Source organism: Microtus ochrogaster, unplaced genomic scaffold (assembly GCF_000317375.1).
Source record: "Microtus ochrogaster isolate Prairie Vole_2 unplaced genomic scaffold, MicOch1.0 UNK41, whole genome shotgun sequence".
NCBI classification, from domain to species: Eukaryota; Metazoa; Chordata; class Mammalia; order Rodentia; family Cricetidae; genus Microtus; species Microtus ochrogaster.
Genome location: NW_004949139.1, coordinates 2,826,709 through 2,842,393, shown reverse-complemented (window position 1 = coordinate 2,842,393; position 15,685 = coordinate 2,826,709). Strand labels below are relative to the sequence as shown.

Sequence of the window (15,685 nt, the reverse complement as noted above, 5' to 3'; positions counted from 1 at the left end):
AAGGACAAGGAACTGAGCTCTCGTCCACTACAAAAGCAGCAAACACTTTTAGCTGTGCCAATCTCTCTAGCCCCTAAATAATAAAAGTTTTAATTAAGAGTAAATGATTAATAACTATACAAAACTCTAAATAATAATGTGAAATAAATTTAGCTGGATAAACTTAAATTAATTCAAACCTGTATCTGAGCTTTCTGATAGATCTACATGTAATTTTTAATGGAAAAACCCCAACAAAATATCATTGTTTGCACGGTTCTACTAATACCAAGTTCAAAAGTAGGAATTGGTAATTATGGATGTTGCCAGAAAAAGAGAACTGCTAAAGTGAACAATAGAATGGTTAGTGTGGAAAATTAGGAAGCCTTCTGGCATTGTTCTCCTAACTGAAGTCAAAAAACTTAACTGGTAGACATTCTCTAAAGTTCTGTGCACTTTACTGAATGCATATCAGACTTAAAAATAATTTTGAAATTCTAGATTTAGGAAGTCAAGATTCTGACTGAAGAGACCATCATGCCAATCTTTCATAACCCCACCTCTCCTACTTTTCTCCCGACTGGCACCCGGGTCTAGATGGGCTCAATCCTGGATCTCCACCCACCCCTTCTGCTGCCTGTAGTTCACTGCACTATCTGGAAATTCTTTGACCATATTTGTTGTCCTTACTGAGCAGACCCTCCAAGAGTCCATGTACTATTTCCTCTCCGTGTTGTCCACCACTGACATTGGCTTATGCATCTCCACAATTGTGACAGTGCTGAGAATACTAATGCCAGAGATATCAATGCCAGGGAGATCAACAGATGTTCTTTATCCAGCTCTTCACTGTCATGGAGTCCTCAGTGCTGCTGCCTACGGCCTTTGATCATTTTGTGGCCATCTTAAACCCCCTGAGATACCCTGCCATTCTAACTCATGCAAGGATTGCACAGACAGGCCTGGCAGTAGTTACTAGGGTGACTGTCATTTTGACCCCGCTAGTCTTGCTCCTTAAGCGTCTATCATTCTGCCATAGCCACGTGTTCCACCATTCTTACTGTCTCCACACTGATGTGATGAAGCTACATGTTCCGACACAAAAATCAACAGTGCATTGGGACTAACTGCGGTTATTTCTACTGCTACAGTTCACTCCATCTTTATCCTGCTCTATTGTGTCTTGATCTCAGTTCTCAGCATGGCAACCCCTGAGAACAGGAAAAGGCTTTCAGCAGCTGTACTTCTCATATCACTGCTGTGATCATCTTCTACACCCCTTGTTGAGCCTCTCCTTTGTCCTCAAGCCCCACCCTTTGTGCCCACTCTCACTGTGAATGTGTATGTGCTCATCCCCCCTGTGATGAACGCTATCATCTACAGTGTATTAACAGAGCAGATTCAGAGAGCTATTCTCAGACATGGATATTGCCAGAGACCTCGTGTTTTGCAATCATTAATCACATACAACTTATTTCAAGATGAGAGGCAATTATCACACATTAAATGTAAGAGTAAGATCTAGGTATAAAAGCCGGGCGATGGTGGCGCACGCCTTTAATCCCAGCACTTGGGAGGCAGAGGCAGGTGGATCTCTGTGAGTTCTAGACCAGCCTGGTCTACAGAGCTAGTTCCAGGACAGGCTCCAAAGCCACAGAGAAAGCCTGTCTCGAAAAACAAACAAACAAAAAAAAGATCTAGGTATAAATCAATCAAACAGATTCAAAATAATCTTTTCTAATGCGTTTTCTTTACTGCCAGAACACTTATTTAGATTCTCACTGTCTCTCAGCTTCCTTATTTTATTTTAATTTTTTAACTTTTATTTTATTTTCAATTTAAATTTTTTCATACAATATGTTTTATGATGTTTTCCCTTGTCCTAAGCCCTCTCAGGTCCCCTACTACCTTCTTACTAGCCCAACTTTATGTTATTTCTCTCTCAAAAAAACAAAATTAAAATAATAAATTAAAATGAACAATGAATAATACAGAAAACAACAAAACAAAATGAAACAAAAATCCCACCAAAAAAATGAGTCGATTTTGTGTCAGTCAAGTATTCTTAGGCATGGGGCCTGCCTTGGAGTGTAGTTATTATACCCAGTGGCATACCATTGGTAAAAACTTGTTTTCTCTTTCCAAGAAAGTATAAATTGAAGATATTTTAAATTATTTTTCCAAGTACTCAGCTGAAAATACTTTTTTAAAAAATAAAGAAATAAATTTATCTCTTGCAATTATTTCCCATGCACAAACTAAATAAGCTATAACTTCTTATAATCTGCGTCAGTTTTCTCTTAACTTTAATGAATACCTCAAATTCTCAAAGAATAAGAAAATTAGTCTAACTAGTCCATTAGATTTTTGTACCTTTCCTGAGGGTGAACTTTACCGTCCACTCCACTTTGATCTTTCACCCACATTCCAATTGAAGATTACAATATTATGACTCATCTTTAAATATCTCCACTAAGTTTTTTATACTCTCTCCAGTGACATTCAACACAGCTTTCACATCATCAGCCTTTCTAGTGTTTCTCTTTTATCTGTTCACCTTTATATAAATATGAGTATCAGTGTATATGTACACTAAACACTCAAGTTCTCATGAAGGTATAAATTATATAAGTAAAAATTGCCTTGATTTGTAAAACTGCTACAACATGTAACCGAATACCATCTATGTAACAGACACTCACTAATATCTGAGTTATATTATTCCTAATAGTTTTCATACATACTTTCAGAACAACTCCGATGTAACCAATTCCATTTCATATGTGACATGAATGACCTAATAAATTGCTCTTAAAACTGGTGGTAAACTTTCTGTTTATAACATCTAGCAATTTACCTTAGTTCTGGCAAAGCTAAAGTTAAGGGGAGAAAGCTACTTGAGAAACTGAGGTGTCCATAGCTTATTCCAGTTTGAATAAAGTGAATGGCTTAAACTAGTCTTTGAATGAACAAGTTTTCCTTTGGGGGCTTTTATTTTCTAATGTTCTTTAACTCCTAAGGTGCAAGAAATCCCACAAAGTACCCTTCAGCACTTGCCCCCACATACATTGGTTTCCTATCTGCTCGAACACTAAAAATTTTTCATCTTGTATATAAAGAGATCTTACTCATATGTATGTTTCATGGCTGACCACCAGTTGATGTGCTGTTCCTTGGGGAAGACTGCCTTTACCACTACTGAGCAGTGTATATCTAAGGAATTCATGTGCATACACACATACATATAAGCATTTAATAACAGTGAAGAAGAGTCCATGAATTTGAAAGATAGTGGGGAGGGGTATGTTGAAGGATATAAAGGGAGGAAATAGAATGGAAAAATGTTGTAATTATGATAGATTCTCAAAAATAATAGAAAAAAGATAATAAAAGTAAAAATTCTCATCTTTACCTTTGTACTTAGTCTAGAGCCAGCCCAATAGTCCCTCAAAATATCGCGACTTTCTCTTTGGTCTATAGGTCTTCAATGTTGTCATTTTTCTTTTGTTTTCTATACAAATATAAAAAAATTACTGTTTTCAGAAACAAATATTTTAGGGCCTTTTAGCTAAAGTTTAATTACAGAAGAAATAATGATTATGCTCTCATTAATAAAATACAGTACAGAAAAGGATAAAGTCCTCCTGTTACTCTTCCAAGTCTAATCTGCAGTTCTACTTTCTCAAGTAACAATTGTATATTGTTCATTCTTATCCTTCCTTCTACGTTGAATTTATACACATGGGGAAGCAAAGTATTTTTGAAAGAGTGACATATAAAACAAAATTTTATCATTTATAAATTGGAAAAATTATAAAATTCCTAGGAATGTTTTATTAACATTTGCAATATTCATTCTTGTAGGTTTGGTCTAAGAATGTTGTTTCATATAGACCTAGAAATGTTTGGATTTCTATCTGTAAGAATTTCTTACCAGGTCCCATTGGCATCAATCCTTGGCTCCCAATGCCATACTATAATTATTCCAAAACATTGCCTGTCAGATTATCACCTTAGAATATGACAACAAAATTAAGTTTGATCCTTGGGAATTTTATGAAGGAAAGAGAGAACTGGCTCCAGCAAGTTGAGCTTTAGCCACCTCAAACACGCACACACCACATACAAGCACATACAACTAAATAAATAAGTATGAGTTCTACAAACCACACACATACATAATAGTGTGGCAACCTGATTTAGCCTACTCCTACTTTACACACACTTTTTTGTTTCTCTGTGTAGCCCTGGTTGTCCTGGACCTTACTTTGTAGACCAGGCTGGCTTTGAACTCAGAGATCCACCTCCCTGTTCTTCTTGAGTGTTGGGATTAAAGGTGTGTACCACCATAAGAATATTGCATATTTTATCATAGAACTGTCAATCTCTTATGATTTGTGGCCTTAGAAATAGAACACTCAAGAGTTTACTACTCTTCAGATAGCAAAATGCATTTTACATCTGTGCAAACTATATTAGGAAGATAATGAGAAGATAAACATACATTTGATTTCTGTAAAAATAAATAGAATTGGTAAAGATAGTATCTCATGAAAATACTCCTTATAAGTGTTTTTTCTTTCAATAAAATGAACATGAATACTGTGTAATTCAAGTTAGAAAAAAAAACAGTATATAGTAAATCTTCACAGTACTACAACCATAGTAAATCTTCACAGTACTACAACCAGGGCATGGCCTCATAGTCTACTTGACATTTAAGTAGACATAAAGAACCCAAACAAAAATAATGGAAGCCACTCAAGATTAAACTAAATGATGTTCATGGACTTATTATTATAAACACTGGTGGCATTCAAAGGGAACAAACATTCACAAGATAAAAATTTAGCTGGCATTAAACATTGGTGATGACATCTTTTCTGTGTGGATTGTTAGAATGAATGTAAAAAAATTATGGTACAAGACTAAACACAGTTTGTTATTTCTTATTTCCTCTCTAAACTTGATTTCTTTGTGTTTCTGTTTCTGTTTCTCTGTCTCTTTCTCTCTCTCTCTCTCTCTCTCTCTCTCTCTCTCTCTCACACACACACACACACACACACACACACACACACACACACCCTGAGGGTGAATCAACCCTGCCTAAAGTCCTAAAATATAGCATAATGTTTTGTGTCTCCTTGCCAAAGAAGTATAGAAATTACATCCCTATACTTTAATATGTTCAAAACTTATATTTTTCCTGGAAAACTTTAATATCAACCACCAGTTTTTTAAAAAGCACCTTAGAAACTGCATATGAAGTCACTAGGTAAGTACATTGTAAAAAGCTAATGTTTAGCATACAAACAGCTAATAATATTATGTGGTAAACTTGAAATCACCCATTAAAGCTAATTGTGAAATTCACCAAAAATGGAGTATGTATATGAGACCATGGCCATGCTAATTAGCTGGATATGCACAGTCAAATTAGCTCAAAACAAAGTTCAAGCTTCAAAAGAAAGAATCTGCTTTATTGTTGTTGGTTGACTTTTTCAGGTATAACATGGTCACCATCTTGGAGTATAGATTACTTTGGCCCAGAAGCCATAGCATAGGAATCCGGAGATGACAATGGTAGATAGGTCTTTGGAAATTGTAATAGAGCTATTGACACTATCCAGAAGAAAGAAGAGAATCACAGGCCCTCATTGGGGATTCCTCACATTGCTCCCTCCTGCCATACTCCAGTATGCAAATATCTTGGAGATGCAAGCGGATATAAGAAGTAGAATCTTAATTGAGAAGAAAATTCCATGGTGAGGCCCCCCAAACACCAAAGAATGATTAAATGCAGCACTTCAGATAGACTATGAGTTGACAGGAACTAGTCATTACAAGTGTTTGAACACAGTGCCCACACAACTAATAGATTTTATAACTGAACTTCACAGTAAGAATATTATTGCAAGAATTCTCATAATACTCATACTACAGGAACATATGCAGAATAGTTTAGAAGCATATTCTTATTACCCAGAACATCAGCATGAACAGAGGAGAGAAACCCTCTGCTAATGTCTTCAAAGATTAGTCTTGATAGAGCAGAGCAGCTTTCTGAATCACTTTATTCTGGCTCTTGATCACTTCTGAAGCTGAAGAGTCTTGAGTACATTTCTGTTAGCACTGCCAGGTATCTGACACTAGAATAGACAGACAAAGAAAACACAGGATTGTTTTTCAAATAAGCCCATTAAAATTCTTTTAAAATAATAAAGTTTTTATATTTGGTATTTATAAATGTTTAAAGACTGTAGGCAAACGTTTTAGCAGGTGCTGTTAAAAAACTTTCAAAGTAATTTGCTTCAAACTATAAGATGGTACAGGTTGTCCTTTATTATGTAAGTCGGTTTGACCACTCTGTCTGGAAATTGTTGTTAAAAAGTAAATGCAGTTTTCTTTTAGGGTTGCTGGGTTGGAAAGTCTTTCCTGACACTGGAGGAAAATGTGGCAAACAAAATTAGTTTTCTGACCCCTGAAAAGTTTCTGCACCCTGGTGAGCCTCTCTTCTGATGCAATAATCTGAATCAGATCAAATCAAACTGAATTAGAAAAAGCCCAGGCTTAATGGACACCAATGCTCACAGATGGCTTTACAGCCCCCCCCCCGAGAATATGGCAAAGGCAGACCAGAAAAACATGTGTTTGTTCTCAGGGGGCAGTTTAAATGCCCTAGGTGAGTGGTCAAGAGCATCCCTGAGGAGGGTTCACTATTTGGTGGGTTTTCTTGGGGGTTCGACTCTGGACTGAGGCATCTGGAAGTGAAGAGGGGGACTTTGGGGTGGAACTTCCACCTGAACATTCCAGACTATTTGGATATAAGGATATCAGGGGCTGGGGTGAGGCCTTCACCCATACACCTACGCTGGGAAACAAAGTCCCATAAAATGTTATCAACTAAAAACATACAAAAGTGAGTTCAATAATCAGATTAAAGTATCCTCGTTCAAAGACAATTTCCCCTCCTTCTGGCAGTGTAGTAGTTTAAGTAAAATGCTGTGGATCCCCAAGTGGCTGCAACAGACAGCAGAGTCACAAGACCACACTACAGGTCCCCGAAATGGCAACAGGCAGATGGCAGCAGGGCCCAAGAACAGCCAGATCCAGGCAGGGATGGCACAGTTCCCCAAGTGGCTGCTGTGGGCCATGAAAGGCAACCAATCCCAGAGAGAAAGCAACATAGTGGGTGAGAGACAAAGACAGATAGGCAGTCCATGCAGAGTGAAGTTGGATATTTATTTAGTGGGTTATGGAATGGAAGGGGAGAAGGGGGAAGAGCAGAGAGTGAGGCAAAGAGAGAGAGAAACAGAGAAGGGGAGGGGAGAAGTGGGGAGAAGGGAGAGACAGAAGCTGCCTCTTCAAGAGAGACATGAAGAGATGAAAAGGAAAAAGAACTCAGGCTGGAAGCTGAAGATCAGCTTGCCTCTATGGATGGGGGAGAGAATGGATGTGGGTTGTCCCTTAAAGGAACAGAGCAGACCATTGCATTCCCATCTCTTTTTTATAATAAAAAGGAGGGAGTTTAGGCACGACAGGTTAAAGGAATTGGGGCAGTGGATTCTCAAGACTTCTTCCTGCTTATTTGTGGGAGTCATCTTGGGAGGACCTGAGAAAGCTGGGTACTGGTCACATCCTGGTATAGCTGGTCTGTTTGCTCCTGTCTGGTGTTGGTGGTATGGAAATGTCTGGTGTCTCTTACACCTGTTTAAAGTATTGGTAGAACAGAGGACAAAGTTAAGTTTAGGGGAAAAAAAAACTTAGGACCAGGGAATTGAAGGGAGTATATCTGACCTGTTTAAGGTGCATCCTTCAGTTTGGCTCCCTAGAACTCATAAGAATTCTTTGGGTTGTGAAAAGAGAAGTTATCGACATATACATTGTATAAACAGTAGCATATTTATGTCAGAATGACTGTAATGGATATATTTGCACAATGAAAAGTATTTTTAAGACTATGAAAGGCAGAATGAAAAATTTGATAACATATTTGTCCTCACACCTTTATAACTTTCAGGTCTTATATTTGTATTTTAGTGAAATTTGTTTGGTGAGATTGTCCTTTTAAACTGACAAAACCTCTCATCTGTCAAACTTCATCAGAGAAGTTTGAGAATGATGAAAATTTTCTTGAGTTACTGATTAAAAAATGACAGAGAACTTACTTGTTTGGCCCCTAGAGCTTTTCCTCAGGGTCCTCCATGGTCATTGAGGGTTGTATTTGCCTTTTGCTGTTTAGTTCAGGACCTGCCAGGCTCCAGAAGATCATGTGGGCTATGATCTCTGTAGGAAGACAAGCCTACCTTGACCTGAGCAGCTAGGCTGTCGTTTCCAATGATTCTTTATACTGTCTGGTGATCTTCAGTTTAGATGAAAGGCAGTTTTGCCCTGTGGTCAGCACTTGGCAGTTGAAATGAATTGTGGATGAATGTTGTTCTGTGCCCATTTGTCTTCTGTCTTCTGTGGAGGAAGTAGAGTGCTGTTGCTATAGACCAATCTGTCTCTTTTTGTTATAAAAAGTTTTTTAATAATTAAATATTTAAATGCCATATTCCCCAGTTCTCTGAACAGTTGAGTGCTGTTTATCATGTATAACTACAGTTATACCAGAATCTGCCTGGAGAGTTGGGTCTGAGTTTGACTATACCGGCTCTTAACTTAACAGGTAATATTTACACTCGTAAAAGATGGAAAGAAGAAAAAATGCTTGCAATTTAAGGTTAACAGCAAAACTGACAATAATAGAGAACAGCTTAATATATTTTAAATCAGGGTTGGATTAACTATACCATATTTTTATAAGAGACGTAAAAGCACATACTAATTTAAAACATAAAACTTATTGCTTTGTAGTCTGGAATGAGGTACAATGAACAGACAATTATAACATTTAACAGTAAACATAGGTGCATTTAAGTCACATGTATGAACACACACACACACACAGAGTGAATAGGAATGGGATGAAGCAGATGCTCTTAGTGGGCCCTACCAAAGGCATGCCACTGCACAAAACACATATACAACAAAGTCAACAATAGAAATTTAGAGACAAAAACATAAGTAAACTAGGGTACCAGGCAGGACACACCTCAGTAAAGATGGCGGGACTTGGTCACCTGACCTGGCTCTCAGCCAAGATGGCAGTGAAGTCACCTGGCCTCAGTTAAGAAGGTGGTAAGGTCACCTGACCTCAGTCAAAATGGCAACAGTCACATGTTGTATGGAAAAGAAACACAGTTAAGATGGCAATGAAGTCACCTGACCTCAGTTAAGATTGCCTGGTGGTAAGGTTGCCTGACCTCAGTCAAAATGGCAGCGGTCACATGTTATATGGAAAAGCCACAATTTTTGAGCTGCAGGGATTTTAAGTTTAATAAGAGTGACCTAGAGGTGTGATCCACCCTGTCACTAAGCTGCCATGCCACAAGCCACAGCAGGGAGCAAAAGGCTGAAATTGAAAACAACCACCTCGTGGATCTGACCAATCATGTTGGCAGCACTAGTGGAGGCAGGGACAATTTGAGGAACCTCCTTCCGTTTGCCTGTGTGATGACAGTAGTTAGAAAACTGCTGTAAAAATTGGAGCCAGCAGGATACTGGTGGAGTGAGGGTAGGAGCTGAAGAAGTAAGGCATTGAGGCCTGGGGTTTTAGGGCCTCTAAAAGGCATCCATCCCACGGGGAGGCTGGACTGACAGACATGGATGGCTTGCTACCCATAGCCGAAACCATGAAAACATGCAAAAAATGGCAGAGCTTGTTGGAGAGCATCCTCTGCCTACAGGTGGGGTGATAAAGCCTGATGGATCTGGTTGGGGTGACTTGGAAGTCAGAGAGGCCAAAGGACACTCTGAGCAGCCTTTCACAGTAGGGAAAAAAGAAAAGAAAAGAAAAAGAAAAAAGAGAGAGAAACCGTCGGACCCTGGGCCCCCAGTCAAATGCACCACACAGCACATGCATTGCTAGTGTGGGAGGACTGACCCCAGGTCATCCGGTCATGATTTTAGTTAAGGTAAGCAATCCAGAGATAAATGTCAGTGAAGGGCTCAACCATAGCCTTAAACAATGATTGGGGGCTGCCCCCCCCCGTTTCTAGGAATACCAGAAGATTTCTGAGAGCTCAATGATCAAGTCCTCAGGTCTGGAGAAATGGTTAAGCTGACCAGAATAAGGGAAGCTCACCAACTGAAGTTGGTAGTGTGCATAAAAATTTTGCTCAGGCAGATAGAATGGAGAGCTGTTGTAAAGAACCCCAAGCCCAGGGTTTCACATGTTCTTAGCTGGCCCACCTGTGGGCCAGAGGGAATGTAGAGAGCCTGGCCGAGTCACAGCACCAATGTAATGGTAAAGATAAAATGCTGTGGATCCCCAAGTAGCTGCAGTGGGCAGTGGATCCCAAGACCATACCACAGGTCTTGGCATCAAGCAGTGGGCAGTGGGTCCCAAGACCGCAACAGACCATGAAGGCACCAAGTCCCAAGCCATGTGGCAGGTGAGAGACTGAGATGGATAGGCACACCATGCAGAGTAAAGTCGGATATTTATTTAGTGGGTTATGGAAGGGAAGGGGAGAGAGTGGAAGATTAGAGAGAGAGGAATAAAGAGAGAAGTGGAGAAGGGAGAAGGGGAGAAGGGAGAGACAGACACTGCCTCTTTGAGAGAGAGAGACAGAAAGGAAAGGAACTCAGGCTGGAAGCTGATAATCAGCTTGCCTCAGACAGGGGAGGGAGTGGGCATGGCTTGTCTCTTAAAGAGACAGAGAAGACCATTACAGGCAGCACTTGGGCCTCTGGATATTAAGAGGCAGTCTTTCTCACCACTGACTGTGGGACCAAGATTTACCCCTAGTGTATAAACTGCCTTTTGGAGCCATTCCCTATGGATAAATACCTTTCTTGGTCTCCCTGTAGTGAGGAGGACCTTGGTCCAACCTCAAAATGATGTGCCAGACTTTCTTGACTCCCTATGAGAAGCCTTACCCTCTCTGAGGAGTGGAGGGAGGTTACTGGGGGGAAGTTGTGGGGAGCAGGAGGAAGGGAGGGAATGGAAAAGGGATAGGCATGAAAAATGAGAAAACACTGATTTTAAAAAATTAATTTATAAAATAAAGAAGCAGGGAGCTATGTCACTACAAATATAATACAGAAAAGTGAGCGTACTAATGACTTTGACTCTTTGCCTGTAGTAGAGTTGAACTCTTCTCCTAACAGATTGAATAAAACTCTATTATACCCTTTTCTAAAATATATGCTCCATGCATCCTTCCATGGATTTCTTTGTCTACTTGAGGCCACCTCTGGATGAGAGCTCTCAATGGTGGAACAGAGCTTACTGTCCCACTAAGCCATTTAATGATCTAAAGATGCCTGAAATACAATTGTTAGCTCTGCCTTGTGCTCACCTTCTTTTGAGTATCCCATAAAAGTCCCCATCCCAGTTCTTACAGGTCAAATACATGATTTTATTTATGTATATGAAATCATATACCCACACCCCTATATGTATAAGTATATCAAATCAGACCCCAGTATTTGTAGATTCTCCATCTACAGAGTCAACCAACCATGGATGGAAATTAATTGAAAAAATATTGTGCTTTGGGGGTACTATTAAATAAAATAAGAATTCCTTGAACACAAGCACTGCAATAGTTTGACAGTAGATCTGCTAACCAAAGAGGCTACTGGGTGACTATCTAGTGTTGCTAGACTAAGTAAATGATGATTTACATCCCAGGTAGGGCAAAGTCAGATGCCACAACATTTTATCCACCTACCCAGGGTGACATACAATTTAAAATGTGTGAACTGTTAATTTTTGAATTTTAATTTAATATTTTCAGACTTCAGGTGAATACAGTTGATTGGAAAAAAATAATTGGCAGTGCAAGTATGGCTAAAGGGAGATTCTGTACTGAAAGAGGAAGCAGTGCAGGACAGGGCAGCTGAAGGAGGCTGAACAAGGCTACAGTTTCACTCAGAGACCAGCATCAGCATCCATGGGAGATCCTGGATATGTCACAGTGCTGGTGTGGTGGCTGGAAGGCTACATCACTTAGCAACTGTTTAGGTGCTTGGCAGTGAAAATGGGATTTAGGTAGGACAGCAATGGATCCACTGAAGCTGTTATTCTTTTCCTGATATAAGCTGTGTAGGACAAGTATAAACTCTTGATTGAATATCTGGGGAAAATGGAAATTCAAACTTATAGTTCAGAATAGAATTAAGATCATGTTTTTTACTGTAATTAGGTTTTAACACAGTAAAATACATGCTGTTAAATTAATTTGCTTCTGTGTATTGGGCACTGCCAAAGTTAGGGCTAAGGCTAAAAGGAGATCACTAATTTAGTGATAAAGTAAGGTTTCAATGTCAGTTTAAGTTTCTACTACCATTGATGCATTTGGATGATAACCACATTAGAATAAAATGATGAAATTGATTGCAATTACAGTAAGTAATAACAATTTTAATTAACTGTTTCTTCATCCATAGTTTCATTTTCCAGGGTCAGAAAATGTTTTATATGAATAATATGATCCATATTAAAAATATGGAGTATAAGATACCACACAGGATGTAATACTTTTTTAGCTTGATTTAAATGGTTAATAATATCAGAAGGTTGTCTTATTGTTTGACTTAATATAAAATTAGGATTGTAAGTAGAATTAAGTGAATTTTTATCTTGGACTTGATTCATGGTTAGATGAAATTTAGTGTAGCTTCAGAGTTTGGAAAGGCAATGGGATTAGAGTTTTGTAAGAGAAAAGACACTAGGATCAAGGACTGTATGGCATTGAGAGTCTAGAGGACCTGACAATAACTGTCTTTGTCTTTCCGTTTCAACCTCCAGGGTGCTGGCTACACCTCAGTTCCTTCAGTATGGTGGCCATCAACAGCAGTGAACCCAGTGCCACGTATTTCATCTTAATAGGACTCCCAGGATTAGAAGAGGCTCAGTTCTGGTTGGCTTTCCCACTATGCTCCCTCTACCTTATTGCTGTGCTAGGTAACTTGACAATCATCTACATTGTGAGGACAGAGCACAGCCTCCATGAGCCCATGTATGTCTTTCTCTGCATGCTTTCTGGCCTAGACATCCTCATTTCCACCTCATCTATGCCAAAAATGATGGCCATTTTCTGGTTCAATTCCACTACCATCCAGTTTGATGCTTGTCTGGTACAGATGTTTGCCATCCATTCCCTGTCTGGCATGGAGTCCACAGTGCTGCTGGCCATGGCCTTTGATCGCTATGTGGCCATCTGCCACCCTCTACGCCATGCCACTGTGCTTACATTGCCTCGTGTTGCCAAGATTGGCATGGCTGCTGTGGTCAGGGGTGCTGCATTAATGGCACCCTTACCTGTCTTCATCAAAAGATTGCCTTTCTGCCGTTCTAATATCCTTTCTCATTCCTACTGCCTACACCAAGATGTCATGAAGTTAGCCTGCGCTGACATCCGTGTCAATGTCATCTATGGCCTCATTGTTATTATCTCTGCCATTGGCTTGGACTCACTTCTCATCTCCTTATCGTATTTGCTCATCCTTAAGACTGTGCTGGGCTTGACACGTGAAGCCCAGGCAAAAGCGTTTGGCACTTGTGTCTCTCATGTGTGTGCTGTTTTCATATTCTATGTGCCTTTCATTGGTCTGTCAATGGTGCACCGTTTTAGCAAGAGGCGTGACTCTCTCCTTCCTGTCATTATGGCTAACGTCTATCTGCTCATTCCTCCTGTGCTCAACCCCATCGTCTATGGAGTGAAGACAAAGGAGATCCGGCAGCGCATCCTGCGTCTTTTTCTCACAACCACACACTCTTCAGATCACTAGGAATCCGTGAGGAAACCCACTGCATCCAAACTTCTCCAATCCATACTTTAATATCAGCATCTTGGAAGACAGTATTAAGAAAACAAATGTTTCTTAATCAAAGCACAACTCAGATCTTTAAGAGATGAAACTAGCTGTGGAATTTCCATGGCAATGGATTAAAACCTGCAATCTCCATACTCCAACATCAAATCCCATTTTGGTTTTTCTCAAAATGATTATTGAGATCAAGGCTTGTGATTTGAAGGTTATTGCCTCCCATTTTATCACCACTTTCTCAGTTCATTTTACTGATGATAGTTCATAGCATTCGGAGATGGAGCAACACATCTAAAATGTTCATCACAGGCATGACAAAAGGAAAATAAACGCAAGACTATAATAAAATTATATAAGTTAGGTTAAATCTCTGATTTCATCATCAGAATTCACAATGACTTTGGATTTCTAAGAAGTTATAACTGAATTTCTTCTTTAAAACAATTTCCAAAGAAATTACTGTTTTTCTTCTGTGCCCCAGGCCAGAGGAAAAAAATCTACATTTGCCTACATCATGAAATGACACACTTCGCTATGACAATTGTCACAGCCAATAAAACATTCTGTTTTAGCTATTTAAGCTTAACAACTTTTTATTTGTACCCTGATTGCACCAATGGGGAGACTGATATTTACTGGGAACCAGTGAATTGAATAGAATCATGGAAGCTCATAATAGAAGAAAATAATGAAGTTTGCATGTCCAATTCTATGTTATGTTGAAGAATTATTAGGCAGACTTGTGGAATGTTGAGTTGGAAATCTCTAGAGCCTATACTGCTTTGGGAGGGGGCATTTGGTTCTTTATTTTCCTTTGCCTAGGGCTGCTCTGAGGAACTTCCTGTCAATATTGCCCAAGGCTCTAATCATCCCAGCAGAGCTGCTCTGCATCCTTGCCCAATAATACCACTGTGCCTGTGAGTGTTTGCAGATGGGTTTATCTGAGAAACAGTCTCATTAGCTACAGATTCCCTGCATGTCTTAAGGATGCTTTAGAGGAAGCAGTTGAGAATATCCAGCAGCTTGTGGTATAAAGAGAAGAGGGACGGTCACCACAGAATACAGAGTCAAAAGCAAGAGACATAATACTGAGTAGGGTCATAAGCTGACCAGGAAGTAAGACAAGGGGAAGCGGGGTCTATAGAAAAAGAGGAGCACACAATAAGCAAACACTGCAGACACCCGGAGCTTTAAGCTGTGTTGCAATGCAGGAAATAAGGACAGCATTCCTGCCAATTGTACATAGCACAGATATAGCCTTGAGGCACACCTAGGAACCCTACAGGTTAGTCAGAGGATTCCCAGGAGTGGGCTGCCTGCTGTAGGAATTGTAGCAGTGGAGGTGGAGTAGATGGATCAAGGACTGGGATCATCACACACAGAAAAGCCATAGTCAGATCCATTGTGTAGTTGGTGAATATGAGAGGCAGGCAGCAAAGCAGGAGCAGGGTAGAACTTCCTGCCATGGCTAGCAGCACAGAGACCCACTTGCACATAGAACTTTTGAACTATACTCCAGAATATAAGAACCGTGTGTGATAGAACTGACTAGGTAAAGGGGAGGGGAGGTCAAAGGAAATAGCGTAAAATGTACTCAGTGCAAGATCTGGTCACTCTGAACGGAGGGGAGGAGCTCTGACATGGCCGTCGAGAGTAAGACAATGAAGAGGATCAGAAAGACACGAATTCCTTACCTGAAAAGTGAATGTGATCACTAAAAGCAAAAACCACATACATTCTGAAAATGTAAAAGAAATTAAAGCATAATAAAAATATTCAATCTGTTACTCAAAAGAATTTTTAAAAATTGGTATTTATTCTTCTA

The 15,685-nt window shown here is 39.6% G+C and overlaps 1 protein-coding gene and 1 pseudogene across 1 annotated transcript; both read left to right on the top strand.

The window, feature by feature from the left end:
* The first annotated feature begins 516 nt into the window (after nt 1–516).
* Nucleotides 517–1,504, top strand: LOC101989154 (annotated as a pseudogene).
* An 11,351-nt stretch (nt 1,505–12,855) lies between these two features.
* Nucleotides 12,856–13,821, top strand: LOC101978968 (olfactory receptor 51E1). The gene has a single exon (XM_005368838.2). The coding sequence runs from the start codon at nt 12,868–12,870 to the stop codon at nt 13,819–13,821; it is 954 nt and encodes a 317-aa protein (XP_005368895.1). The 5' UTR covers nt 12,856–12,867.
* Nucleotides 13,822–15,685: the final 1,864 nt, after the last annotated feature.

Bases quoted from the DNA above. Each gene is read 5' to 3' on its own strand.
- LOC101978968 (XM_005368838.2), top strand. From the start codon at position 12,868: ATGGTGGCCATCAACAGCAGTGAACCCAGTGCCACGTATTTCATCTTA.